General features: G+C 47.4%; 1 protein-coding gene and 1 long non-coding RNA gene across 3 annotated transcripts in view; both read left to right on the top strand.

Moving 5' to 3' along the window:
- MOGAT2 (monoacylglycerol O-acyltransferase 2) overlaps nucleotides 1-22,975 on the top strand; it is a 229,251-nt gene that overhangs the window by 18,496 nt on the left and 187,780 nt on the right. For both annotated transcript variants that reach the window (XM_083610062.1, XM_083610061.1), the window contains exons 3-5: nucleotides 15,600-15,804; nucleotides 17,787-17,961; nucleotides 18,826-19,025. In XM_083610062.1, coding sequence (XP_083466188.1) covers nucleotides 15,600-15,804; nucleotides 17,787-17,961; nucleotides 18,826-19,025 — 580 coding nt within the window. The remainder of the gene's footprint in view (nucleotides 1-15,599; nucleotides 15,805-17,786; nucleotides 17,962-18,825; nucleotides 19,026-22,975) is intronic.
- Nucleotides 1-22,975, top strand: part of LOC310761006 — a 177,755-nt gene that overhangs the window by 53,533 nt on the left and 101,247 nt on the right. The gene's annotated exons all lie outside the window — the stretch shown is intronic.

The raw sequence follows: 22,975 nt of genomic DNA, 5'->3' as shown, positions 1-22,975 counted from the left end.
CAAGAAGATCAAACCTCTCCATTCTGAAGGAAATCGGCCCTGAGTGCTCACTGGAAGGACAGATCCTGAAGCTGAGGCTCCAATACTTTGGCCACCTCATGAGAAGAGAAGACTCCCTGGAAAAGACCCTGATGTTGGGAAAGATGGAGGGCACAAGGAGAAGGGGACGACAGAGGATGAGATGGTTGGACAGTGTTCTCGAAGCTACCAGCATGAGTTTGACCAAACTGCAGGAGGCAGTGCAAGACAGGAGTGCCTGGCGTGCTCTGGTCCTTGGGGTCACAAAGAGTCGGACACGACTAAACGACTAAACAACAAAAGCCGGTACCAATTGCTGCCTCCTGAGGCATGGAGTTCCACAGTTTAACTCTGTGCTGCGTGAAGAAGGACTTTCTTTCATCTGCGCTGAATCTTCCAACATTCAGCTTCGACGAGCTTGATTGTGGCTCTCAGGGCTATTATCTTTTCCATTCATTTTTACTTCTCTGGAAGGTGTTGATATCAAGCAAATCTTGTGTGGTTTCACATGAATCTCTATAGCACATTCAAGCTGATCGCAAACTCTTCTTGGTGAGAATGCCGAGGCCTAGAGTGACCTTCATGGGTGAATTTGGGTCCAAATCCATGTGAAGGGTTAATTGTATGGGGTGCATGTGTGAAGTTAGGATATCAAACACAAAGCCTCGAGGGACTTACCAAATCTTTTGAGGTGCCTTTAATAAACGTAAATCTGCCCTTATTCCCTTATGGGGGACACAAGAGCTCTTATAGAGTCCTTTGCGGGTTCTCCATCGGTTGGAGAACATAACAGAGGCCAACCAGAGAATATTGAGAAGCAAAGCAGCTAGTAAGCCTGATCTTTATTGAACTGTTGCAACAGGGTGTCCCCTTCACACGCAGGAGAAAGAGGAGGACCCAGAACAAAGGTGTGTCCGCCCTTATATAGACATTTTAAATTGCCCGCCTTGGGAGTCCAAGACCACCCCCAGATACCTACATCACAAAAGAGGTGGTCTACAACAGAAATCTGAGTGCGTTGTTTTCACCCTGTCTGCCAGGTTACCTGTTAACGGTCACTTGACTGGGTTACCTGGGGAGCCTGGCCAGTCTTTTGTAATGACACATTCCTAGTTCCTGAGTCCAGGTCACAAGCTCACCTTACTCATACACAGACATACCCTTAAGACAGGATTTGTGAAGGAAAAGACAATGGGGAGGCTTTTCCATTTTCCTTGACCTTGCAGAGAAATCATTTGGTCAGTTGGGGAGTGAAAATGGTTTCAGGGCGGTCTTCCTGTGCTGCTCCAGACATGTCCCATCACACCCTCTGGCTTAATCCATCGAATCGGGAGCCACAGAAACGGCAAAATCCCATGCACCCCAACCAGAGACGACACTCTTGAGTCTCCTACAAACCCTCCTTTGGAGTGGGAAGGTGGAACTCGCAGAGGTTGGCTACGGTCACCCCTATGCTTCCCTCTCCCCCTCCATTAGCTTCTTATTTTGGGTTGCTGGTAAAGTATAGGTGGGTTCCCACGAGGCAAGACACAGCGATAACAGCAAGAACCTTGATTGAGCTACGTAACTGGGAAACAGGGGTGAAGCAACTGCTTATATACATTCCTGAAAGCCCAGGCCACTCCCACTCCCAACGTGATTGGCTGTCTAAACTTCCAAGCTGCGAATCGCAACTCAGAGTTCAAGGGCCAATGGCAGAGGCCTGAATCCTGAAATGTTCTGTGATTGGACATCGTGTATCGAATCGGAACACAGGAGCTCACAATCCTTAGTCCAGACTCAAGCTCAAGCAAACGCAGACCGCTGAATCCATCACCCAGTGGGACTTCGCTTCCTGAAGAAATACCCGTGTTATGTACTGAGTTGAATAGGATACAAAATGCAGCAGTCTGATTGGTCCTAGAACAATAGGATTCACAATGCAGCAGTCTGATTGGTCCTAGAACAATAGGGTCCAAAATGCAGCAGTCCGATTGGTCCTAGAACAATAGGATTCAGAATGCAGCAGTCTGATTGGCCCTAGAACAATAGGATCCAAAATGCAGCAGTCTGATTGGTCCTAGAACAATAGGATTCAGAATGCAGCAGTCTGATTGGCCCTAGAATAATAGGATCCAAAATGCAGCAGTCCGATTGGTCCTAGAACAATAGGATTCAGAATGCAGCAGTCTGATTGGCCCTAGAACAATAGGATCCAAAATGCAGCAGTCCGATTGGTCCTAGAACAATAGGATTCAGAATGCAGCAGTCTGATTGGCCCTGGAACAGTAGGATTCAGAATGCAGCAGTCTGATTGGCCCTAGAACAATAGGATCCAGAATGCAGCAGTCTGATTGGTCCACAGGAGCCACCCAATCCAGCTCCAGGTGGAAGTGAATCCGCAACCTGATTGGCCTACAGGTGAATTAGCCAATCACGTGGGGCCCATTGTGTAAATAACGTATATAAAGCAGACATTCTGGGGGAACTTCCATTCCTCCTCACCACTATGAGCTGAATAAAGAGCATGAAATCCACTCTCAACTCCAAGTATTTTTCAACCCGGAGCTGTCATTTTCCCAGACCGGTCTTTTGGACGTGCAGTTCTTCCATCGGCTATCGACGCGCCAATCAGGTGCCTGCCAATTCCAGAGGCGAGAGCTGGATTTCCTTCCCAGTGTGGAGCTGTGTGTCGAAGGTTTCTTACCTGAGGATTAGTCACTCCCGAGAGATTAACCAGAGCCCTCTAATCTTCCCATAATATCTCTGTGGCACAAACGAGGGAGTGTGTCTGGGGATAAAGAGGTGAAGTGGTGATGGGACCTGGGCACCCTGCCCACCGACCCTTTGCCAGCGTTAATCCAGGAAGTGGCGCTCCAAGACCCAGGGGCAGAGAGAAAGAAGAGACACACAAAGGAGGTGTGATATCTGAAGGACTGTCACACAGAAGATGGAGCCAGCCGGATTTCTGTGGCTCTGGAGAGAAGCACCAATGGATTGAGATACGATGACTGTTTATAGCCAGAGAAAGTAAGAAAATGTTCCTTTATGCTACAGGGGCTGCGAGAACACTAATTGCCAAAAATGGGGGGGGGGGGGAGAGAAACAATACTGTCAAAAAGAGAGTGGCGAGATAAATTATTTGACTACAGTGGTCCCTCGGGTTAAGAACTTAATTCGTTCCGGAGGTCCGTTCTTAACCTGAAACTGTTCTTAACCTGAAGCACCACTTTAGCTAATGGGGCCTACTGCTGCCGCCGCGCCGCCGGAGCACGATTTCTGTTCTCATCCTGAAGCAAAGTTCTTAACCCGAGGTACTATTTCTAGGTTAGCGGAGTCTGTAACCTGAAGCGTCTGTAACCTGAAGCGTATGTAACCTGAGGTACCACTGTATATTGAATTTCCTAGATTGGCAGAAGCCATTAGGGGCCAGCCTGAGCAAAAAAAAATTTTAAAAAAGAATGTGGAAAATATAGAGAATACCTTAAAAAGCAGTGCCCTCAAATTAATACTTGTACTTGTTTTGATTAATTTCTGCAAAATAAATTATGGTCCAAAAGCTAAAAACGGAAAGAAAATGGGGTGATAATGAACTAAGAAGGAGATAGTTTACCAAAGATGAAAAGAGAACCGTGTTGAGGATGAAGGGAGTCAAGTGGAAGAAAAGAAGAATATATATATATATATATATATAATATATATATATATATATATATATATATATATATATATATATAGGCTAAGCAGATGTTGCTTCTTTGAGGAATGGAGTCAAAGAGAGAGATGGTTGCCTCCTCTGCGCTATTTTGTTACCTGCACAGGTGAGGCCACGCCCACCTCTGGTCACATGCAGAGGAAGTCTGTCCCAGCCCAGGAGGAAACAGGAAGTTCCGACTGGCTGGTCCAGACACCCCCTTTTTATGTCCACTCTAGGAATGTTGTATTTGACTGCTCTGTGTTTCACATCCCACATGTTCCTCTACAGCCAGGTCTTTGCCTTTAACTATCTGCGGGTGGGTTGCTTTTGGTGTATCCCCCACCCTCTTGTTATTTTGGGTTGGTTGGTAAGTCGCTTTGGGTTGCCCTGGGCAACATAAAGCGACTAATAAATTTAGTAAATAATAATGATAATAATTGCCAGGTGCATACTGTCCAACATTTCTCCAATTAAAATAGGGATGTCCTATTCAACAACAACAACAACATCAATAATATCATTAATATTAATATTATTAGTATTAGTATTCGGTGCTTTTTTCTAAAGAAATGTTTAGAGGTACTCTCATTTTGACTCAAGAAAACCACTATTTTACGGTTCATCTCGGGAGAAATAAATACAGTAAATGGACAAAAGTACAAAGATTCACAAAATGTTTAGGGGTATGCGTCCCCCCCCAGAAAAAAAGCACTGTTCATATTACTAATAATACCAATATTTATATCAATATTGATAGTAATATCTATATTGATAGTAATATCAATATTAATTATTAGTATTTCTACCCCTCCCATCAGACTGGGTTGCCCCAGCCACTCTAGGTGGCTTCCAGAATACAGTGGTACCTCTGATTACATACTTAATTCGCTCTGGAGGTCCATTCTTAACCTGAAACTGTTCTTAACCTGAAGCACCACTTTAGCTAATGGGGCCTCCTGCTGCTGCCGCACGATTTCTGTTCTCATCCTGAAGCAAAGTTCTTAACCCAAGGTACTATTTCTGGGTTAGCAGAGACTGTACCCTGAAGCATCTGTAACCACTATATATAAAAACATAATAAAACATAAAACTTTTTTTAAAAAAAAAATCTTCCCTATACTGGACTGCCTTCAGATGCTTTCTAAAGGTCCTTGACTTAAGGGTTGCATAACTCCATACCCTCCAACATTTCTCTGATGAAAATAGGGACGTCATAAGGCAGGGGTTTTCAACCATTTTGGGTCCACGGCTCCCTTGACCAACTACGTTCTTTCTGCGGCACCCCTGTGGGGCTCAGGAACCCAGCTATGTCCCCCCTTGCCTGCAGAGACAGCATCCCCTCACCCCTTTTCAACCCCACCCCATCTGCCCCAAAGAGGTGCCTCTTCACGCCGCCCCTCACGTGATTTGGGCATTAGGACAGTTTATAATTTGAGCAAGCAAGGAATAGTGTTAAGGAGATCTGTGCAGAAGCACCTGAATGACTCTTAATAGCTGCAGAATAGTTCCAGCTGTTGGCTGCCCTGGGCTCTGGATGGATCCATTTAATTTTTGAAGAGAATTTATGCAAAGAGTGCTGTTATGTACTGAGTTGAATAGGATCCAAAAGGCAGCAGCCTGATTTGTCCTAGAACAATAGGGTCCAAAATGCAGCAGTCTGATTGGTCCTAGAACAATAGGATTCACAATGCAGCAGTCTGATTGGTCCTAGAACAATAGGGTCCAAAAGGCAGCAGCCTGATTGGTCCTAGAACAATAGGATTCACAATGCAGCAGCCTGATTGGTCCTAGAACAATAGGGTCCAGAATGCAGCAGTCTGATTGGTCCTAGAACAATAGGGTCCAGAATGCAGCAGTCTGATTGGTCCTAGAACAATAGGGTCCAGAATGCAGCAGTCTGATTGGTCCACAGGAGCCACCCAATCCAGCTCCAGGTGGAAGTGAATCTGCAGCCTGATTTGCCTACAGGTGAATCCCGGAATTAGCCAATCATGTGGGGCCCATTGTGTAAATAATGTATATAAAGCAGACATTCTGGGGGAACTTCCATTCCTCCTCACCACTATGAGCTGAATAAAGAGCATGAAATCCGCTCTTGACTCCGAGTATATTTCAGGTGGGATGGGAAAAAGCAAAACTGAGAAGGGAACCATACAAGCAGGACGTGTTCCTCAGGTTAAAGACTTGCACCCTGGGATTAAGTCGGATTAAGGAAATGCACTAGCAAAGGCTGGGCTCTGCTATTGTGTACTCGGAGGTTTTCAACGTTCTTGAGTCCAAGGCTCCCTTGGCCAACTATATGCCCTCCGAGCCTCAGAAACCCAGCTATGTCACCCCTTGCCTGCAGAGCCGGCAGCCCCTCACCCCTTTTCAAACAACCTCCCCTGTGGAGTGTTCCCTCAGCCTCTTCTATCCCCTTTCCTTGGGAGTCCTCTGGGCAGCCACCGCCCCTGGTCTCTAAGGGGGGCCCCCACCCCAAAGAGAGGTGCCTCTTCACATCGCCCCACAGGGGCCTGAGAAGATGCCCCCAGCCTCAGGGACCACACGGAGACTGGCCAAAGATGAACATGAGGCAGCAGTGGCGGCAGCAGGTGCCATGGGCTTGCATGGTGGAAAGGCTCCCCTTTGGTGCCGGACACTCAGCTCCCAGGCAGGCATTGCACACAGCAAGCACAAGAAAGCTCAGTGTGACACCTGCCTGCCTGCCTGCCTGGCGTCCCCCTTGCCCATCCATTCCCAACAGCAAGAGCTGGGCTCCTTCACCCACTTGCTTGCTTACCCTGAAGCCGCTTCAAGCTCCTGGCAACCAGCATCCCCTGGCCAGCTTCTGCAAAAAACAACCGCACAAGGCTTTGGGAGGCAGAGAGGTGAGAGGGCATCAGAAGAGGGAGAAAAGGAAGGAAAGAGAGATGGAGGCCAGACCATAGCTGTCAACCGTCCCTTATTTGGCAGGAAACTCCCTTATCCCAGCGCTGTGTCCCGCTGCTGTCCCTTATTGATGATGTCCCTTAAATTTCCTGGGTTTCAAAGGAAGCAGCTCCTCTCCCTCCCTCCCTGCCGGCCAGGGAGAAGGGAGGCTCCAACTGTGTTGCTTGGCTGCGTTGCTCACCCAATAAGGAGTCTAAGAACGACTGGGGGGTGGAGCTTGCATGCCTTGTGCCGATCAAATCGGCCGCGTTGCCTGGGGACTCGCCTTTGCTCAGCGCTTCCCAGCGGAGAGGAGACGGTGGTTTTCCTTGCTGCATCCCCTTTGCCGGGCTGCTGCGCTGTGGGAACCACCGCTTGAGGCTTCGTTTGGCTGCTGGCTGGGCTTTCTGCCTTTGGCTCGGAGGGGCTCAGAAGTTGAACATACCTGTGCCCGAAAAATCCCTTATTTTGGCTGCTGATCCCTTATTTTCGAGGCTGCTGGTCCCTTATTTTCAAATCTGTACGTTGACAGGTATGGGCCAGACTTGCCCACGGCACCTCAGGGTCCCATGGCACACTGGTTCAAAACCATTGTCTTAAGGAAAAGCGGGACATTTGGGTATCAAATCAGAAACCGGGACGGCTTCTGTAAATCCGGGGCTCTCCCTGGAAAATAGAGACACTTGGAGACACCTCAATTTCAGTGGCTCTAGAGTAACCTCTGTCCGACAGCGGAGGGCGGCGGCGTACAAACAAACTTGCTGTCCAATGATCGGGATCCTGCTGCCTTCTCACCTCCCCTGCCCTGTTGCCTTAGTCAAACAACGCACTCCGGAAGAGCCATTAAGCAAGATTACCTTGCATAACAACCTGGAGAGCGTTATGTAAGGCCTCCAGGCTCTTCTTAGGATGCGAAGGCCGGTACCATGGCAACCAGGAGTTGGGCAAGGGATGAGAGACCTCCTCTCTGGCAAAGGAGGGTAAACAGGGCCGGGTAATCATTAAAGAGAAACGTCCACTGTTTAATGGATGTGCTCCGGCGAAGATGCTTACTCCACAGTTGTTGTTTGTGTTGGGAAGGCGTACTCCCGAGTAGAACATGAAGATCCCTGTTGGATCAGGTTAATGACCAGATGCCTTTGGGAAGACCCCAAGCAGGATTCAAACAGAAGAGCACCCTCCCCTCCTGTGGTTTCCAGCAACTGGTGTTCATTTTTAAAGAATACATTTTTATTTGATTTTACAAATATCAATTTATAACAATCCAAATTCAGATTTCTCCGAATCTCAAGACTTCCTCCCTATCCGCTCCGTGGGTCCTATTGTCAACATTTACAACTGCGTATTATTCCATTGATGGCAGAAAGTGAGGAGGAATTAAAGAAGCTTTTAATGAGGGTGAAAGAGGAGAGCGCAGAATATGGTCTGAAGCTCAACATCAAAAAAACGAAGATCATGGCCACTGGGCCCATCACCTCCTGGCAAATAGAAGGGGAAGAAATGGAGGCAGTGAGAGATTTTACTTTCTTGGGCTCCATGATCACTGCAGATGGTGACAGCAGTCACGAAATTAAAAGACGCCTGCTTCTTGGGAGAAAAGCAATGACAAACCTAGATAGCATCTTAAAAAGCAGAGACATCACCTTGCCAACAAAAGTCCGTATAGTTAAAGCTATGGTTTCCCCAGTAGTGATGTATGGAAGTGAGAGCTGGACCATAAAGAAGGCTGATCGCCGAAGAATTGATGCTTTTGAATTATGGTGCTGGAGGAGACTCTTGAGAGTCCCATGGACTGCAAGAAGATCAAACCTCTCCATTCTGATGGAAATCAGCCCTGAGTGCTCACTGGAAGGACAGATCCTGAAGCTGAGGCTCCAAGACTTTGGCTACCTCATGAGAAGAGAAGACTCCCTGGAAAAGACCCTGATGTTGGGAAAGATGGAGGGCACAAGGAGAAGGGGACGACAGAGGACGAGATGGCTGGACAGTGTTCTCGAAGCTACAAACATGAGTCTAACTAAACTGCGGGAGGCAGTGGAAGACAGGAAGGCCTGGCGCGCTCTGGTCCATGGGGTCACGAAGAGTCGGACACAACTAAACGACTAAAAAACAACATTATTCCATAATCTATATTGTGTACCCATCTATATCATCCATGGTATTTGTTACAAGTGTGATTAAAATCCTGCTAATGTTTTTATCTGCTTACAGTGGTCTCCTAAGTAAGTTATAAATTTTCCCATTCTTTTTTTGAAAAAATTGTCCTCTTGGTTCCTGAGGTTTCCAGTCAGCTTTGCCATTTCAGCCTAGTCCATCAGCTTCACTTGCCATTCCTTCCTGGCATGGACTCTTTCTTCTTTCCACCTCTGGGCTAGTAGCATCCGTGCAGCTGTTGTCACATACATAACAAGTCTCTTCTGTTCCTTTGGAATGTCGTTACCTATAATTCCTAATAGAAAAGCTTCTGGTTTTTTTAAACATTTTTAACATACCCCCCCCTCCGTTTCATTAAAACAAAAGTGCTCTTTCTTTCTTGGGTTTCAAATAACTGTATTATGCTGCATAGTTCAATAATATATTTTACCAATCTTGTTTACTTCTTTGGCGGAGGCTTCTTTCTTCTATAAGGACTGTAATAATGCTTGCTTTTGTTCAGCGGCACATGTGGTCCATGGTAAATCTGGAAATGGAATTTTTTTGTGATGCCCCCCCCCTTCCCTTGATGCCCTAAGCACATCCTTATTTTGCTGAATGGTTAATGGTTAACCCAGCCCTAGTTCCACACAATATAGGAACCAGGCCTTTGGTGTAGTGGCTGTTAGAATTCCTGCTCCATGACTGCAGTCATGGGATTGTTGTCTATCACATGGCGGTATATGTTTTGTCTCCACAAAGTGGGAAATGACGGAGACAGGATGTTTGTGTTACTGTGTTCCGTGAAGTGGGACTATATTGTCCTCCTTCCTTTTTCTCTTTGCTGCCTGATGCTAGAGAGAGAGGGAGCCATGTTGCCGTGCTCCGTGTGTGTTTATATGTAAATAAAGTAGATTAGCAAAAATGCTGAGTTGCTGAGGTCTGTTATGCAAAGCTGTGAAGACTCTGCAGATCCCTAAGTGTGCCGGTGTCTTTTGGCATTGGTAGCTGTGATGTTCGGGCAGAAAAAAGTTTTGAAACTCCTGAACGATCTACCAGGAGGGAGGGAACATGCCAGTCGGGCATGTGTCTCTGCCAGGGTCCTACTCAAGTGTAGGCTGAGCTCCTGACAGTGGCGTCTACCCTTTGGAACTCCCCTCCCCATGAATATTAGGCAGGTGCCGTCTGTGTTGTCTTTTCGGCGCCTGCTGAAAGCCTTCCTCTTCCAACCGGTCTCTTAAGTAGAGCTCGTTCCCCATCCGCCTCTGTACTGGGAGTGTTCTTTTCAGGTGATTTAGTTGTTGATTTTTCCAGCCCTTTAGCCTAAGTGATGGGTTCTCCTCATAGCTGTGAACTTACAGATTTGAAAATAAGGGACCAGCAGCCTCGAAAATAAGGGATCAGCAGCCAAAATAAGGGATTTTTCGGGCACAGGTATGTTCAACTTCTGAGCCCCTCCGAGCCAAAGGCAGAAAGCCCAGCCAGCAGCCAAACGAAGCCTCAAGCGGTGGTTCCCACAGCACAGCAACCCGGCAAAGGGGATGCAGCAAGGAAAACCACTGTCACCTCTCCGCTGGGGAGCGCTGAGGAAAGGCGAGTCCCCAGGCAACGCGGCCGATTTGATCGGCACAAGGCATGCAAGCTCCATCCCCCAGTCGTTCTTAGACTCCTTATCAGGTGAGCAACGCAGCCAAGCAACACATTGGAGCCTCCCTCCTCCCTGACCGGCAGGGAGGGAGGGAGAGGAGCTGCTTCCTTTGAAACCTGGGAAATTTAAGGGACATCATCAATAAGGGACAGCAGTGGAACACAGCGCTGGGATAAGGGACTTTCCCGCCAAATAAGGGACGGTTGACAGCTATGGTTCTCCTTCCTTGCAGCTTTCTGAGCAGAGGTTAGATGCTCAGGGGATTTCTTAGCCGGGATTCCTGCATTGTGTGTGGGGTTGGGCTGGATGACGCTTGGGGTTCCCATCCAACTCAACAATTATACAATTCAGTTGGTGGAGGGAAGGCTGAGTCCCATTTGCCCCACTGGACCAGACTCCACTGGAGACATTGGTGGACAGGAAGGGAATCCAAGCCGTGAAACCAGCTGTTCCAGGCTGGGGACATTGCAAAACCAGAGAAAATTCCCTCCTTATCCTGCTCTCACTGAAATGACTCTGTAAGCAAAAGCAATTAGCCGTGGTGATGGCCGAGGCACGAAGGCTCACAGCCTGGGCTCTGTAAAAGTCTCATTGATCTGTAAAAATCTCATTAATCAGGGAGATGGGCAAGGGAAGCCAGTCATCGGCCACTGAGATCTGAGAGCGCCTGATGTTGTTGCAGATAAATGAGCTCCAGGCAGAGGGAGATTCTTAGAAATAAGACAAGGGGAGGCTGTTAGATTATCTAACTCAGCCACCCTCCCCGCTAGCTTGTTCCAAGAAATAAGTGCCCAAAAGGGAAATGTCTTAATGGAAAATAAAGGAGAGTCTCCCCATCTAACCCTGGAATCTGCTCCCGGAGTTGGGCAAAATGTAAATCAGGACCCGATGGCATTTATTGGTTTTAAAGTTCATTGATTCAACAACATTTATACACTGCTCGGTTGTCATAAAACCCCGGAGAGGTTTTGGAAAGCAAAACTTGGGAATTGTCAATAAAACACAGTTGAAAATGTTACAATTACAATAAACTAAAAATGAATTAGCGGCACCTGCAACTGCTACATGTGTGGGCAGGCTTGCTTAAACCGAAAGGTTTTTAGCTGGCACCAGGAAGATTATACCTGCTTGATTTCAATCGGCAGGGAGTTCCAAAGTGAAGCAGCTGCAACGCTAAAAGATAGATTTCATACAGTTGTGGAACTGTGGCATCTGTCACAATGTCAGCTCTATAGATGGAGGAGGTAGAGCGAGCATAGATGGGGAAATGCGATCCCTGAGCAGATCTTGGGGTGGTTTGCAGCAGATCAGCAAGATTCCGATCCTGCTCTGAAACCCTGGAGAGCCATTGCCAATAAGTCTTGACTGAGCCCCATAGATCCAATAGTTTGACTGGGTAAAATGCCGTCTCCTATTGCCACCCCAATCTCTGAGTGGTGCGAGATTTCTGGGGTTCCTGACGCTTGCCCAGGGTCCCTGTTTTACTTTCAGGAATGAGGCACAAGGGAGACTGCAGTGTCTTTATGATAGATGGTTTTTTATTTTTTACCAAGGTTATTTTTTTGTTACATTTTTATTCATTTTCAACAACAATCTTCCAATTAATGACAAATCAAACCAGTCCAAATTACAATAATAACAATACCACCAATTATATATTCCAATTATAAAGATTTTTGGGAGGGACTTCCCATGTTCCAGATGTCTAGAGATGATCATCCTCATTCATGTCTCTGCATTTTTGGCTATTTTTCCAATTCAAAACTAATATTATCCATCCTTGTTTTCAGTCTGATCAGTCGTTGTTTCTCTGGCTCACATCTTCTGTAGCAAAGTTTTTATATTGTTAACACACAGGAGGCGTCCCGTGCCCCCATATTATTATCTGTCCGGTAGGTAGCCGTGTTGGTCTGACACATGTACACGAAAGCTTATACCAAGAACAAACTTAGTTGGTCTCTAAGGTGCTACGTGGATGCTGTGGTCTAAACCACAGCGCCTAGGGCTTGCCGATCAGAAGGTTGGCGGTTCTAATCCCCGCGACGGGGTGAGCTCCCATTGCTCAGTCCCTACTCCTGCCAACCTAGCAGTTCAAAAGCATGTCAAAATGCAAGTAGATAAATAGGTACCGCTCCGGTGGGAAGGTAAACAGTGTTTCCATGAGCTGTTCTGGTTCGCCAGAAGCGGCTTTGTCATGCTGGCCACATGACCTGGAAGCTGTACACCGGCTCCCTCCGCCAGTAAAGCGAGATGAGCGCTGCAGCTCCAGAGTTGGACACGACTGGACCTAATGGTCAGGGGTCCCTTTACCTTTAAGGTGCTACTGGACAATTTTCTATCTTTTTATATATTCTATCCAATTATATTGGATATAATTGGATATAATTCAGTCCTCTTACCTCTCCTTTGTTCGTCAAGTTCTCATTAAAGGCACTGGGCTTCGTTCCAAAAATAGAGTTTATAAATGGCAAGTCAACAAGTTCTCTCTGATGTCCACAAAGGTTATTTTAAGCATCCTTTTTCATTTCTGGCTCACCGTCTCAGGTAGCCAATGGTCCCCTTTCTCACCAGGAACAGGAAGTTTCCTTACAGCAAGCGGGCAGCTCAAACTCCCACACTATCTAAACACCAACCTTTTCTGCGGTTAGAGCAAAGTGTGCTTCTGATTTTAATTCGGGGCAGAGAGGAGCTGTCCCCCTAGAGTCAGAAAACAGGGAAACACCATTAAACAATCTCCGGGGTGAGCTCTCTGAATGGCAGTTGTGGCACAATGGGGCAATGCATTGGCTATTAACCAGGTGGTTGTGTGGGCATGCAACCAAGGAACTGGGGGCAATTGGCAGGTCCCCAGCTGGCTCCAGCCCACCGGCCAGTGTGCCAGGCGATCTACAGTCCTTGGTGCAACATCTGCGACCTGAACCACAGAAGCTGGGGCACACTACTCAGCAGAGTAAATGCTACACAACAGAAGTAGCAGGAGAAGTTGTGTGAGCATATTTAAAAGGTAAAGGTAAAGGGACCCCTGACCATTAGGTCCAGTCGTGGCTGACTCTGGGGTGCGGCACTCATCTCGCTTTATTGGCCTAGGGAGCCAGCGTACAGCTTCCAGGTCATGTGGCCAGCATGACTAAGCCGCTTCTGGAGAACCAGAGCAGCGCACGGAAACGCCGTTTACCTTCCTGCCGGAGTGGTACCTATTTATCTACTTGCACTTTGATGTGCTTTTGAACTGCTAGGTTGGCAGGAGCAGGGACCGAGCAATGAGAGCTCACCCCGTCACGGGGATTCGAACCGCCGACCTTCTGATCGGCAAGTCCTAGGCTCTGTGGTTAACCCACACCGCCACCCGCGTCCCTTATTCAGCATACATCAGGACAAAAGGAAAACATGTCCGACCTCCTTCATGTCCAAAGCAAGACAGCAAAAGCAAAAACTATACAGAAATGGAAGTTCCCAGCAAGCTGTGCTGGAGTGTAATCAGGTGTGAGCCAGTGTGGTGTAGTGGTTAAGACTGATAGACTTGTAATCTGGTGAACCGGGTTCGATTCCCCGCTCCTCCACATGCAGCTGCTGGGTGACCTTGGGCCAGTCACACTTCTCTGAAGTCTCTCAGCCCCACTCACCTCACAGAGTGTTTGTTGTGGGGGAGGAAGGGAAAGGAGATTGTTAGCCGCTTTGAGACTCCTCCGGGTAGTGATAAAGCGGGATATCAAATCCAAACTCCTCCTCCTCTTCTTCTTCTTCTTCTTCATGTGACGTACAACAATTCTACACGTCTGTTCTTAAGGTTGAACGGAATATCGCAACAGGTTGGCGGTTCGAGCCCACCCAATGATGGCTGTGGGCAGGATTCTTGCATTCCAGGGGGTTGGACTAGATGAACTTTGGGGTCCCTTCCAGCTCTACCGTTCTATGATTCTACGATTCTAGTGTACCAGGCAATAACTGTGGCTGAAGCAGACTCTGAGGGTCAGGAGAGCATTTGCAAGACTTCAGGGTGCCTGAAAAGAAATCAAGCTTTTGTTAGCCCCAAAATGGAAAACGAGCGAAGTCCCAACTAAAGAAGAGTGGCGACTTAAACTGATGGAATACACGCAGCTTGCAGATTTCATAGAATCATAGAATCATAGAGTTGGAAGAGACCACAAGGGCCATCAAGTCCAAACCCCTGCCAAGCAGGAAACACCATCAGAGCACTCCTGACATATGGTTGTCAAGCCTCTGCTTAAAGACCTCCAAAGAAGGAGACTCCACCACACTCCTTGGCAGCAAATTCCACTGTCGAACAGCTCTTACTGTCAGGAAGTTCTTCCTAATGTTTAGGTGGAATCTTCTTTCTTGTAGTTTGGATCCATTGCTCCGTGTCCGCTTCTCTGGAGCAGCAGAATTTAACGTATAGAATAAGAGAACAAGAAGAATGTACATTTAAAGAAGACTGGAAAATGTTTGCTGAATATATGAGTGAAAATTGTGTTCATTTAAAAATGCTGGCAGCATTAAGATAAATTCAACAGTGTAAATAAGTTTTGATGGATGTAACAATGGAATACTGAATGGTTTAGTTCATGTAAAATATGCAGGGATTTACAATATGTAAAATGAACCATAGAAAGAGAAGAAGGGAAGTCATTGATTTAAGGTTGTTTAAATGAATATTTTGAAATGTTGATTAGAAAATATATATATACATATAGATATGTATGTATGTATGTATGTATGTATGTATGTATCTCTCACATGACACACCACAAAGAATCCTAGGAACTGCACTTTGTTGCTGAGAATTATAGCTCTGTGTGAGGGAAACTACAGTTCCCATGATGTGCTTGGGGAAGTAATGTGCTTTTACTGAGAAAAAAAGAAAAAGGAAATACTGTATTTTTTGCTCTATAAGACTCACTTTTTCCCTTCTAAAAAGTAAGGGGAAACGTGTATGCGTCTTATGGAGTGAATGCAGTCTGCGCAGCTATCCCAGAAGCCAGAACAGCAAGAGGGCTCGCTGCTTTCACTGCGCAGCGATCCCTCTTGCTGTTCTGGCTCCTGAGATTCAGAATATTTTTTTTCTTGTTTTCCTCCCCCAAACACTAGGTGCGTCTTGTGGTCTGGTACGTCTTATAGAGCGAAAAATACGGTAAATGGTCTTGCTCCGTTCTCTCATTCTCCCATTTCAGAAGGTGAGTCCTGCAGGAGCCCTAAATGACTTTGGTCTTCTTACAGCTGGTGAAGACGGTGGAACTGGACCCTACAAAGAACTACATCTTCGGTTTCCATCCCCACGGAGTTCTGGTGGCTGGGGCCTTCCTCAATTTCTGTACGGAGGCAACTGGGTTTTCCAAGATCTTCCCAGGACTGACCCCTCATTTGATGATGCTGAGCCTCTGGTTCAGAATCCCCTTTTTCCGTGACTATCTGATGAGTGGAGGTAAGAAGAGCTGTGGTGTTCAGGGTGGCTGATACTGGCTGGTGCAAATAATAATAATAAAAAGAGTCTGTGCTTTTGTAAGCTCCCTGTACCCAGTAAAAAACAGATGCAGTAGCTGTGGCCTTTCAGATTTCATTGGTGTTACAAACCAATGATTACAAACCAATTGGTGTGACACCAATAAAAGGTTTGATGATGACAGCTGTCCATGGAGGCGCAGGTTAATTCTGTGTCCAGGGCAGCTGTTTACCAGCTCCACCTGGTATGGAGGCTGAGACCCTACCTGCCCGCAGATGGCCTCGCCAAAGTGGTGCATGCTCTGGTTATCTCCCGCTTGGACTACTGCAATGCGCTCTATGTGAGGCTACCTTTGAAGGGGACCCAGAAACTGCAACTAATCCAATATGTGGCAGCTAGACCGGTGACTGGGAATGGCCGCCGGGACCACATAACACAGGTCCTGAAAGACCTACATTGGCTCCTAGTACATTTCCAAACACAATTCAAAGTGTTGGTGCTGACCTTGAAAGCCCTAAGCGGCCTCGGTCTCGTATACCTGAAGGAGCATCTTCACCCCCATCGTTCAGCCCGGACACTGAGATCCAGCGCCGAGGGTCTTCTGGCGGTCCCCTCATTGCAAGAAGTGAGGTTACAGGGAACCAGGCAGAGGGCCTTCTTGGTAGTGGCGCCCGCCCTGCGGAATGCCCTCTCATCAGATGTCAAGGAAATAAGCAGCTATCTTATCTTTAAAAGGCAGCCCTGGTTAGGGAAGCTTTTAATATTTAATGCTGTATTGTTTTTAACACTCAATTCGGAGCCGCCCATTGTGGCTGGGGAAACTCAGCCAGATGGGCAGGGTATAAATATATTATTATTATTATTATTATTATTATTATTATTATGAGATGTCATTGGACTCCAACTCCCATCATCCCCAAGCTCCAACCAGCAAAGATGGGAACTGTAGTCCACCAGTATCTGGAGGCTTTCCATTTGGTAAACTGAGGCACCACAAGGCCTTACACGTTTTGCACACAAAGGGTATTGCAAAACAGTGTGTTGGCATCCATCTGCCTTGAGAGACAATGGAGTGTGTTTCCAGCGATGAAGTACTGTGTATGCAGCACTGAAGTGCCTACCCTGGTGTGCAAGCCTGGGCAGTGTGTCTGGAGGTCCTGGGCTGCTCAGATGACAAGAGCCCCCTCGTGGTCTCGCTGATGTTGCCCAAAGGAAAGCAGAGCAAGATGTTTGGCACCAGCTTGGCTGCAGGAGTTGCCGGAAGGAGGCATACAAGACGCCATCCAACCATCTCATTGGCCCTGTCAGGAGTCCAGGTTCCCAGCTTGATAACACAGTAAGCGTAGATAATTAAAAAGGAGGATTTATTGCAAAAACAAACAGATAGCTCCGGACGGCTATGACAAAGCCTCCGGTTTCATTACTCAAGATGACCCTTCTGAAGACTCCTTCCGCCGTCGGCAGAAGGTATTGAACTTCCGACCCTTGCGTCTCTTGTTTTGCTTCCTATCTAGCAGCCCTCCCATTCACCGACTCTTCAGACTTAGTGGATCAGCTCCAACCTCTTCCTTTTCTGAGAGGCTGTCTCTGAGTTCATTCGCGCCCTTTTCTGCTTCCTGTGAGCTTTAGCTGTATTTTAGCCTGCTCTCAGCTACTGCCTTATCAGCCTGCCCGTCAAGTCCAGGAAGGGCCTAAGTCTGCAGCTGCCGGCTCTCCCCTGCCTAACTAACATCAAAGCCTCTTTGCTCTTGGCTGTTTTCTGCAGTTGGCTGCAAACCTTTGCTTGGAGCTGGCTCATTCCTGACAAGTCCCAACTCTAGGTTTGTGTAGGGTTTGCTCTTTAGCCTCTTCTTCTCCTGATGTCCCACAAGGCAGCGGACAGTGGCAAAATAATAGTATTATTAATAACACTGCTGATGGTTTTCAGGGAGCTTACTCTCACGTCTCCTGCATTTCATACCCAGGTTTAGTCCCATCTGACAAGGAAACGGCTGCCAACGTCCTACGGAGGTCAGGAGGAGGAAATGTCCTCACCATTGCTGTGGGAGGAGCCCGAGAAGCTCTGGACGCCCGGCCAGGGGCTTTTACTCTGTTGTTGGCAAACCGGAAGGGGTTTGTTCGGCTAGCTATACATCATGGGTGAGTCGCGGCACGCTGAAGGGCAAAGGACTGCGTTCTGCAAATCCCGTACAAAACATTAACTCTGGTGGCACGGCTACCTGCAAATGCAGGAGGCAGTGATGGCCCCCAACTTGGAGGGCTTTGAAAGAGGGCGAGAGAAATTCACAGAGGAGGAGAGAGCTATTGATGGCTCCTAGTCCTGATGCCTATGCTCTGTAACTTTATACAACCGGTGAGCCATCAGGTCAAGCACAGCTCTTCAGGGATCCAGGAAAATCTCCTGCTTTTGCTTCCTGCCTTGGATTGCAAAAGCAGTGTTGACATTGGACAAGTCACCATCGAGGGCAAGGGGTGGAGCCACAGTGGGCCCCAGGCCTTGCTTTTTCGTGCTCATAGGTAAAGGTAAAGGGACCCCTGACCGTTAGGGCTAGTCGTGGCCGACTCTGGGGTTGCGGCGCTCATCTTGCTTTATTGGCTGAGGGAGCCAGCATACAGCTTCCGGGTCATGTGGCCAGCATGACTAAGCCGCTTCTGGCGAACCAGAGCAGCGCACGGAAACGCTGTTTACCTTCCCGCCGGAGTGGTACCTATTTATCTACTTGCACTTTGACGTGATTTCGAACTGCTAGGTGGGCAGGAGCAGGGACTGAGCAGCGGGAGCTCACCCCGTCGTGGGAATTTGAACTGCCGACCTTCTGATCGGCAAGTCCTAGGCTCTGTGGTTTAACCCACAGCGGGGCCGCATCAAATCCAGGATCCACTCCTAGACTGTGGTTCAAGTCGGAGTAGGCTCCTTAACCCTGGTATAAACACTGGATGTGCTTCGGGCATTATGATGATGACGCAACACTTTCTTTTCCATTCCTCTGCCTCCTCCCCCAGCACTCCTCTTGTCCCCGTGTTTTCCTTCGGTGAGAACGAACTGTTCGATCAAGTTGAAAACCCCAAGGGCGGCTGGCTACGATGGATCCAAGAGCGTTTGCAAAAGATCATGGGGATCTCACTCCCCCTCTTCCATGCCCGTGGGATCTTTCAGTACAGTTTTGGGCTCATTCCGTATCGGCGACCGATCCACACTGTGGGTAAGTCTGGTTGGGAGAGTAGCTAAACTGCAGCTGGGAAGCCAAATCCTGTGTGAAGATTACTCTTTTCTGGAAATTAAAGCAGTGTCCAAACCATGGGTAGGCAAACTAAGGCCCGGGGGCCGGATCCGGCCCAATCCCCTTCTAAATCCGGCCTGCAGACGGTCTGGGAATCAGCATGTTTTTACATGAGTAGAATGTGTGCTTTTATTTAAAATGCATTTCTGGGTTACTTGTGGGGCATAGGAATTCGTTCATATGTTTTTTTCAAAATATAGTCCGGCCCCCCACAAGGTCTGAGGGACGGTGGACTGGCCCCCTGCTGAAAAAGTTAGCTGACCCCTGGTTCAAACACATGTTAAAATATTCAAAAAAGCTTTCGCTTGCAGAACATATAGCTAATGAAGAACATATGCAAAGTACCGTATTTTTTGCACCATAACACTCACTTTTTTCCTCCTAGAAAGTAAGGGGAAATGTCTGTACGTGTTATGAAGCGAATGCCTACGGATGGCGGGTGGATCTGCTGCAGTCATGATCAGAGGATCCATGGTTCCCTTTCCTTCCCTCCTCCGTGGCTTGCTTTGAAACAGCAGAGCAGGAGAAGAGCCACTGAGTGGGGAGGAGAGAGGGACAGAGAGCCTGCTTGCTTTAAAGGAGCAAAGCGGGAGAGGAGAGGAGCCTTCTCCTCTTATACCCCTCTTCTGCATTATTAACAGCATCCTTATCCACCCACCCCACACGTGTTCCTTGTCCCTTGAGTGCTTTTCCTTCCCTCCCCACTTAAAACGTGGTTACAAAGCACGGATCCACATGGATCCTCAGGATTTTTGCACTGGGTCACCCCAAATTCACCATCAGATCACATAGCATGTCCATGGCTACAGCTTGCACCAAAAAAATCACGTACCCACTGTTGCCTGGGGCCGCAGTGGTGCAAAAACGTGCTTACAAAGCATGGATCCATTTGCATTGGGCTACCCCAAACTCACCGTCAGATCACATGTCTGTGGCCGCAGCATGAACCACAAAAATCATACATCCACTGTTTCGTTTAGAATTTTTTTTCTTGTTTTCCTCCTCTAAAAACTATGTGCGTGTTATGGTCGGGTGCGTGTTATAGAGCGAAAAATACTGTATTTACATTCACATAGTTATTCAAGCGTGGGCCTAGTTTTTCTTAGTTGAAGATTACGTAGGGTTCCCATATTTCAAAAAGTGAAAATCCAGACACAAAAACTGTTGAGCTTTTTTGGATAGGGAGGGGCCAGTTGATGAGGGTTTTTTTTTGCAATTTTTCAAAAAAGAAGAAAAAGCTTTTGAGCTGTTTTGGGGAAAATTCGCCAAAAAATCAACACGTCCAACACGGGCTGCCCAGGTTTTCCCAGACATTTTAAACAATGTTTGGAATTTCTGCCCAGATGCTATTTCCGACGGACGAATCCCAGATATGTCCAGGAAATTCAGGACGTATAGAAGCCCTAGATTACTGATTCTTCCGTAAACATTCAACCAAACTGTGTCTTTCTCTCTTTCCGCTCAGCCTTCTGTGGAATATCCAGCTTGGCCATGCAGTTCCTTCTGTGATGTTTCCACTTTCTCCTTCCAGTAGACCTCTCCTTACTGCTTCTTTGGGAGAACATAAACTTCTGCCCTTCTTTCCATCACATACATTCGCACAGAAACATTGTCAGACCTCTCCTTTATTGCGATTAGAGAGAGAGAGAGCGCAATCTAACATGGCCTCTTCTTCAGTGTTCATGGAGCTGCAGCCATGAGTCAAGTCACTTGCACAAAACCAAATGGAGAATGTAATAAGACACCTCCCATGTGACCAGAGTTAACCAATCTCATGAGAGTTACTGGGGAACGTTCCAGAATGAAACACTCAGCAAGGCATTTAAGCATTCTCAATTTCAGTAAATTAAAACCACTTAAGCAAAGTCTGCTCATGCCTAGAAAGCCTGGGTCTAAGCAGTTTTCCACTTCACTTTCTAAGTGTTTTCCCCTTGCCTCGTTCCTTCCCTACGGAAAATTCGCTCTTTAGTGCTACATTGGAGCAAATGTCAATCCGGAGAAAACCCCAATCGCCATTTGCTCTGATTGAGCACCAGAAAGCAGTTTTCCCTGGGGGAGAGCCGCAAGACGAGAGGAAGTGTGCATAGGCCTTTAGCCAAGTCACATTTTCCAAAACAATGGGCAAACCAAAACGGTCATTCTTCAAAATCCACACACCTCCCAATTTTTCAGTTCAGTTCTTCAGCCAAGTAATGTGCACAATAAATGCGCACACTTGCGTAAAACGCAAGTAGAAATGTAGGTATTTATGAAAATAGCAGACAAAATTCATTATATAAAGCAGGCATAGGCAAACTCGGCCTTCCAGATGTATTGGGACTACAACTCCCATCATCCCTAGCTAACAGGACCAGTGGTCAAGGATGATGGGAATTATAGTCCGAAAACATCTGGAGGGCCGAGTTTGCCTATGCCTGATATAAAGGGATTGGCTTTGCAAAAACATGTGCATTGGGCAAAATTACCTACAGAAAACTGTGTGCGGTATATTTGGAGTAATTTGCACCATAATGCTGAATTTTCATGAGGACGTTAAATGGAAATAGCGGAATGTGAGAAACTTAAGATTGGAAAAGTGAGAGACAAAAGCATTCATTAGCTTAAAGACCCCCTTTTCCAACCATAGCTGTCAACTTACAGATTTGAAAATAGGGGACCAGCAGCCTTGAAAATAAGGGACCAGCCGCCAAAATAAGGGACCTGCAGCCTCACCTGTTCCAGGCACTCCAGTCTTCCTGTCCTCCTGCAGTCTGGTCAAACTCATGCTGGTAGCTTCGAGAACACTGTCCAACCAACTTTGTAACCAGAGGTTCAACTGAATAGAATCTGAATCACATGCACCACAAGGCCTATGCAGCCTCAACTTAAAATGGCTCCCCGGCCTGGCTTTGCACTGCAAAGTTTGCAGCAACACGTGCAACAAAATGGCGTCCAGCATTCAAAACCCCTCTCAGCTTGCATTAACTAGCCACACACACACAGAGCCTCCCTCCCTCCCACGAGATCTCCTTTCCTTTCCCCCCACCATGTGCCACCACTCTAGACAGACCTTTTCCCCGGCAAGGGTGAGTGGCCCGTCAATGACGTATCCATCCGATTCTGATCCGAGCACTCAGCACAGGTATGTTCAACTTCTGAGCCTCTCTGAGCCAAAGGCAGAAAGCCCAGCCAGCAGCCAAACAAAGCCTCAAGGAAAACCACCGTCACCTCTCCGCTGGGAAGCGCTGAGCAAAGGCGAGTCCCCAGGCAACGCAGCCGATTTGATCGGCACAAGGCATGGAAGCTCCAACCCCAGTCGTTCTTAGACTTCTTATTGGGTGAGCAACGCAGCCAAGCAACACAGTTGGAGCCTCCCTTCTCCCTGGCCAGCAGGGAGGGAGGGAGAGGAGCTGCTTTCTTTGAAACCCGGGAAATTTAAGGGACATCATCAATAAGGGACAGCAGCGGGACACGGCGCTGGGATAAGGGAGTTTCCCGCCAAATAAGGGATGGTTGACAGCTATGTTCTCCAACAATTGGGGATCCTACTTCTGCAACAAAGCACAAGGTCGTTTAATACTAGTAATGATTCTCCTGCCTGATGCCAAACACCGAGAGAACGTTTCTAGGACTGAATTCACTGTGGCGCGGTAATTATCGCCGGAGCCGGCCACAATAACATCAGGTTAATTCAAAAAGACAGTTTTGTACAGGTAACACCATCCTCTCTGATGGGATTTGACAGGCAGTGGTTGCCCATAATTGTTTGACAGCTTGTTTGGACCTTCTCCGTGGTTAGACGGACTTTCGCCAACCTCTGCAGTGGAGGAGACACTTAATGGGATGTTGGTCGGAAACCGCGTTAGCCCATTGTTGTCTGACAAACACAATTA

Source organism: Podarcis filfolensis (genome assembly GCF_964270895.1).
Source record: "Podarcis filfolensis genome assembly, chromosome: 4".
In the NCBI taxonomy this organism is placed as follows: domain Eukaryota; kingdom Metazoa; phylum Chordata; class Lepidosauria; order Squamata; family Lacertidae; genus Podarcis; species Podarcis filfolensis.
The sequence above is the reverse complement of the archived record's forward strand: the minus strand, read 5'-3'. Positions and strand labels throughout refer to the sequence as shown.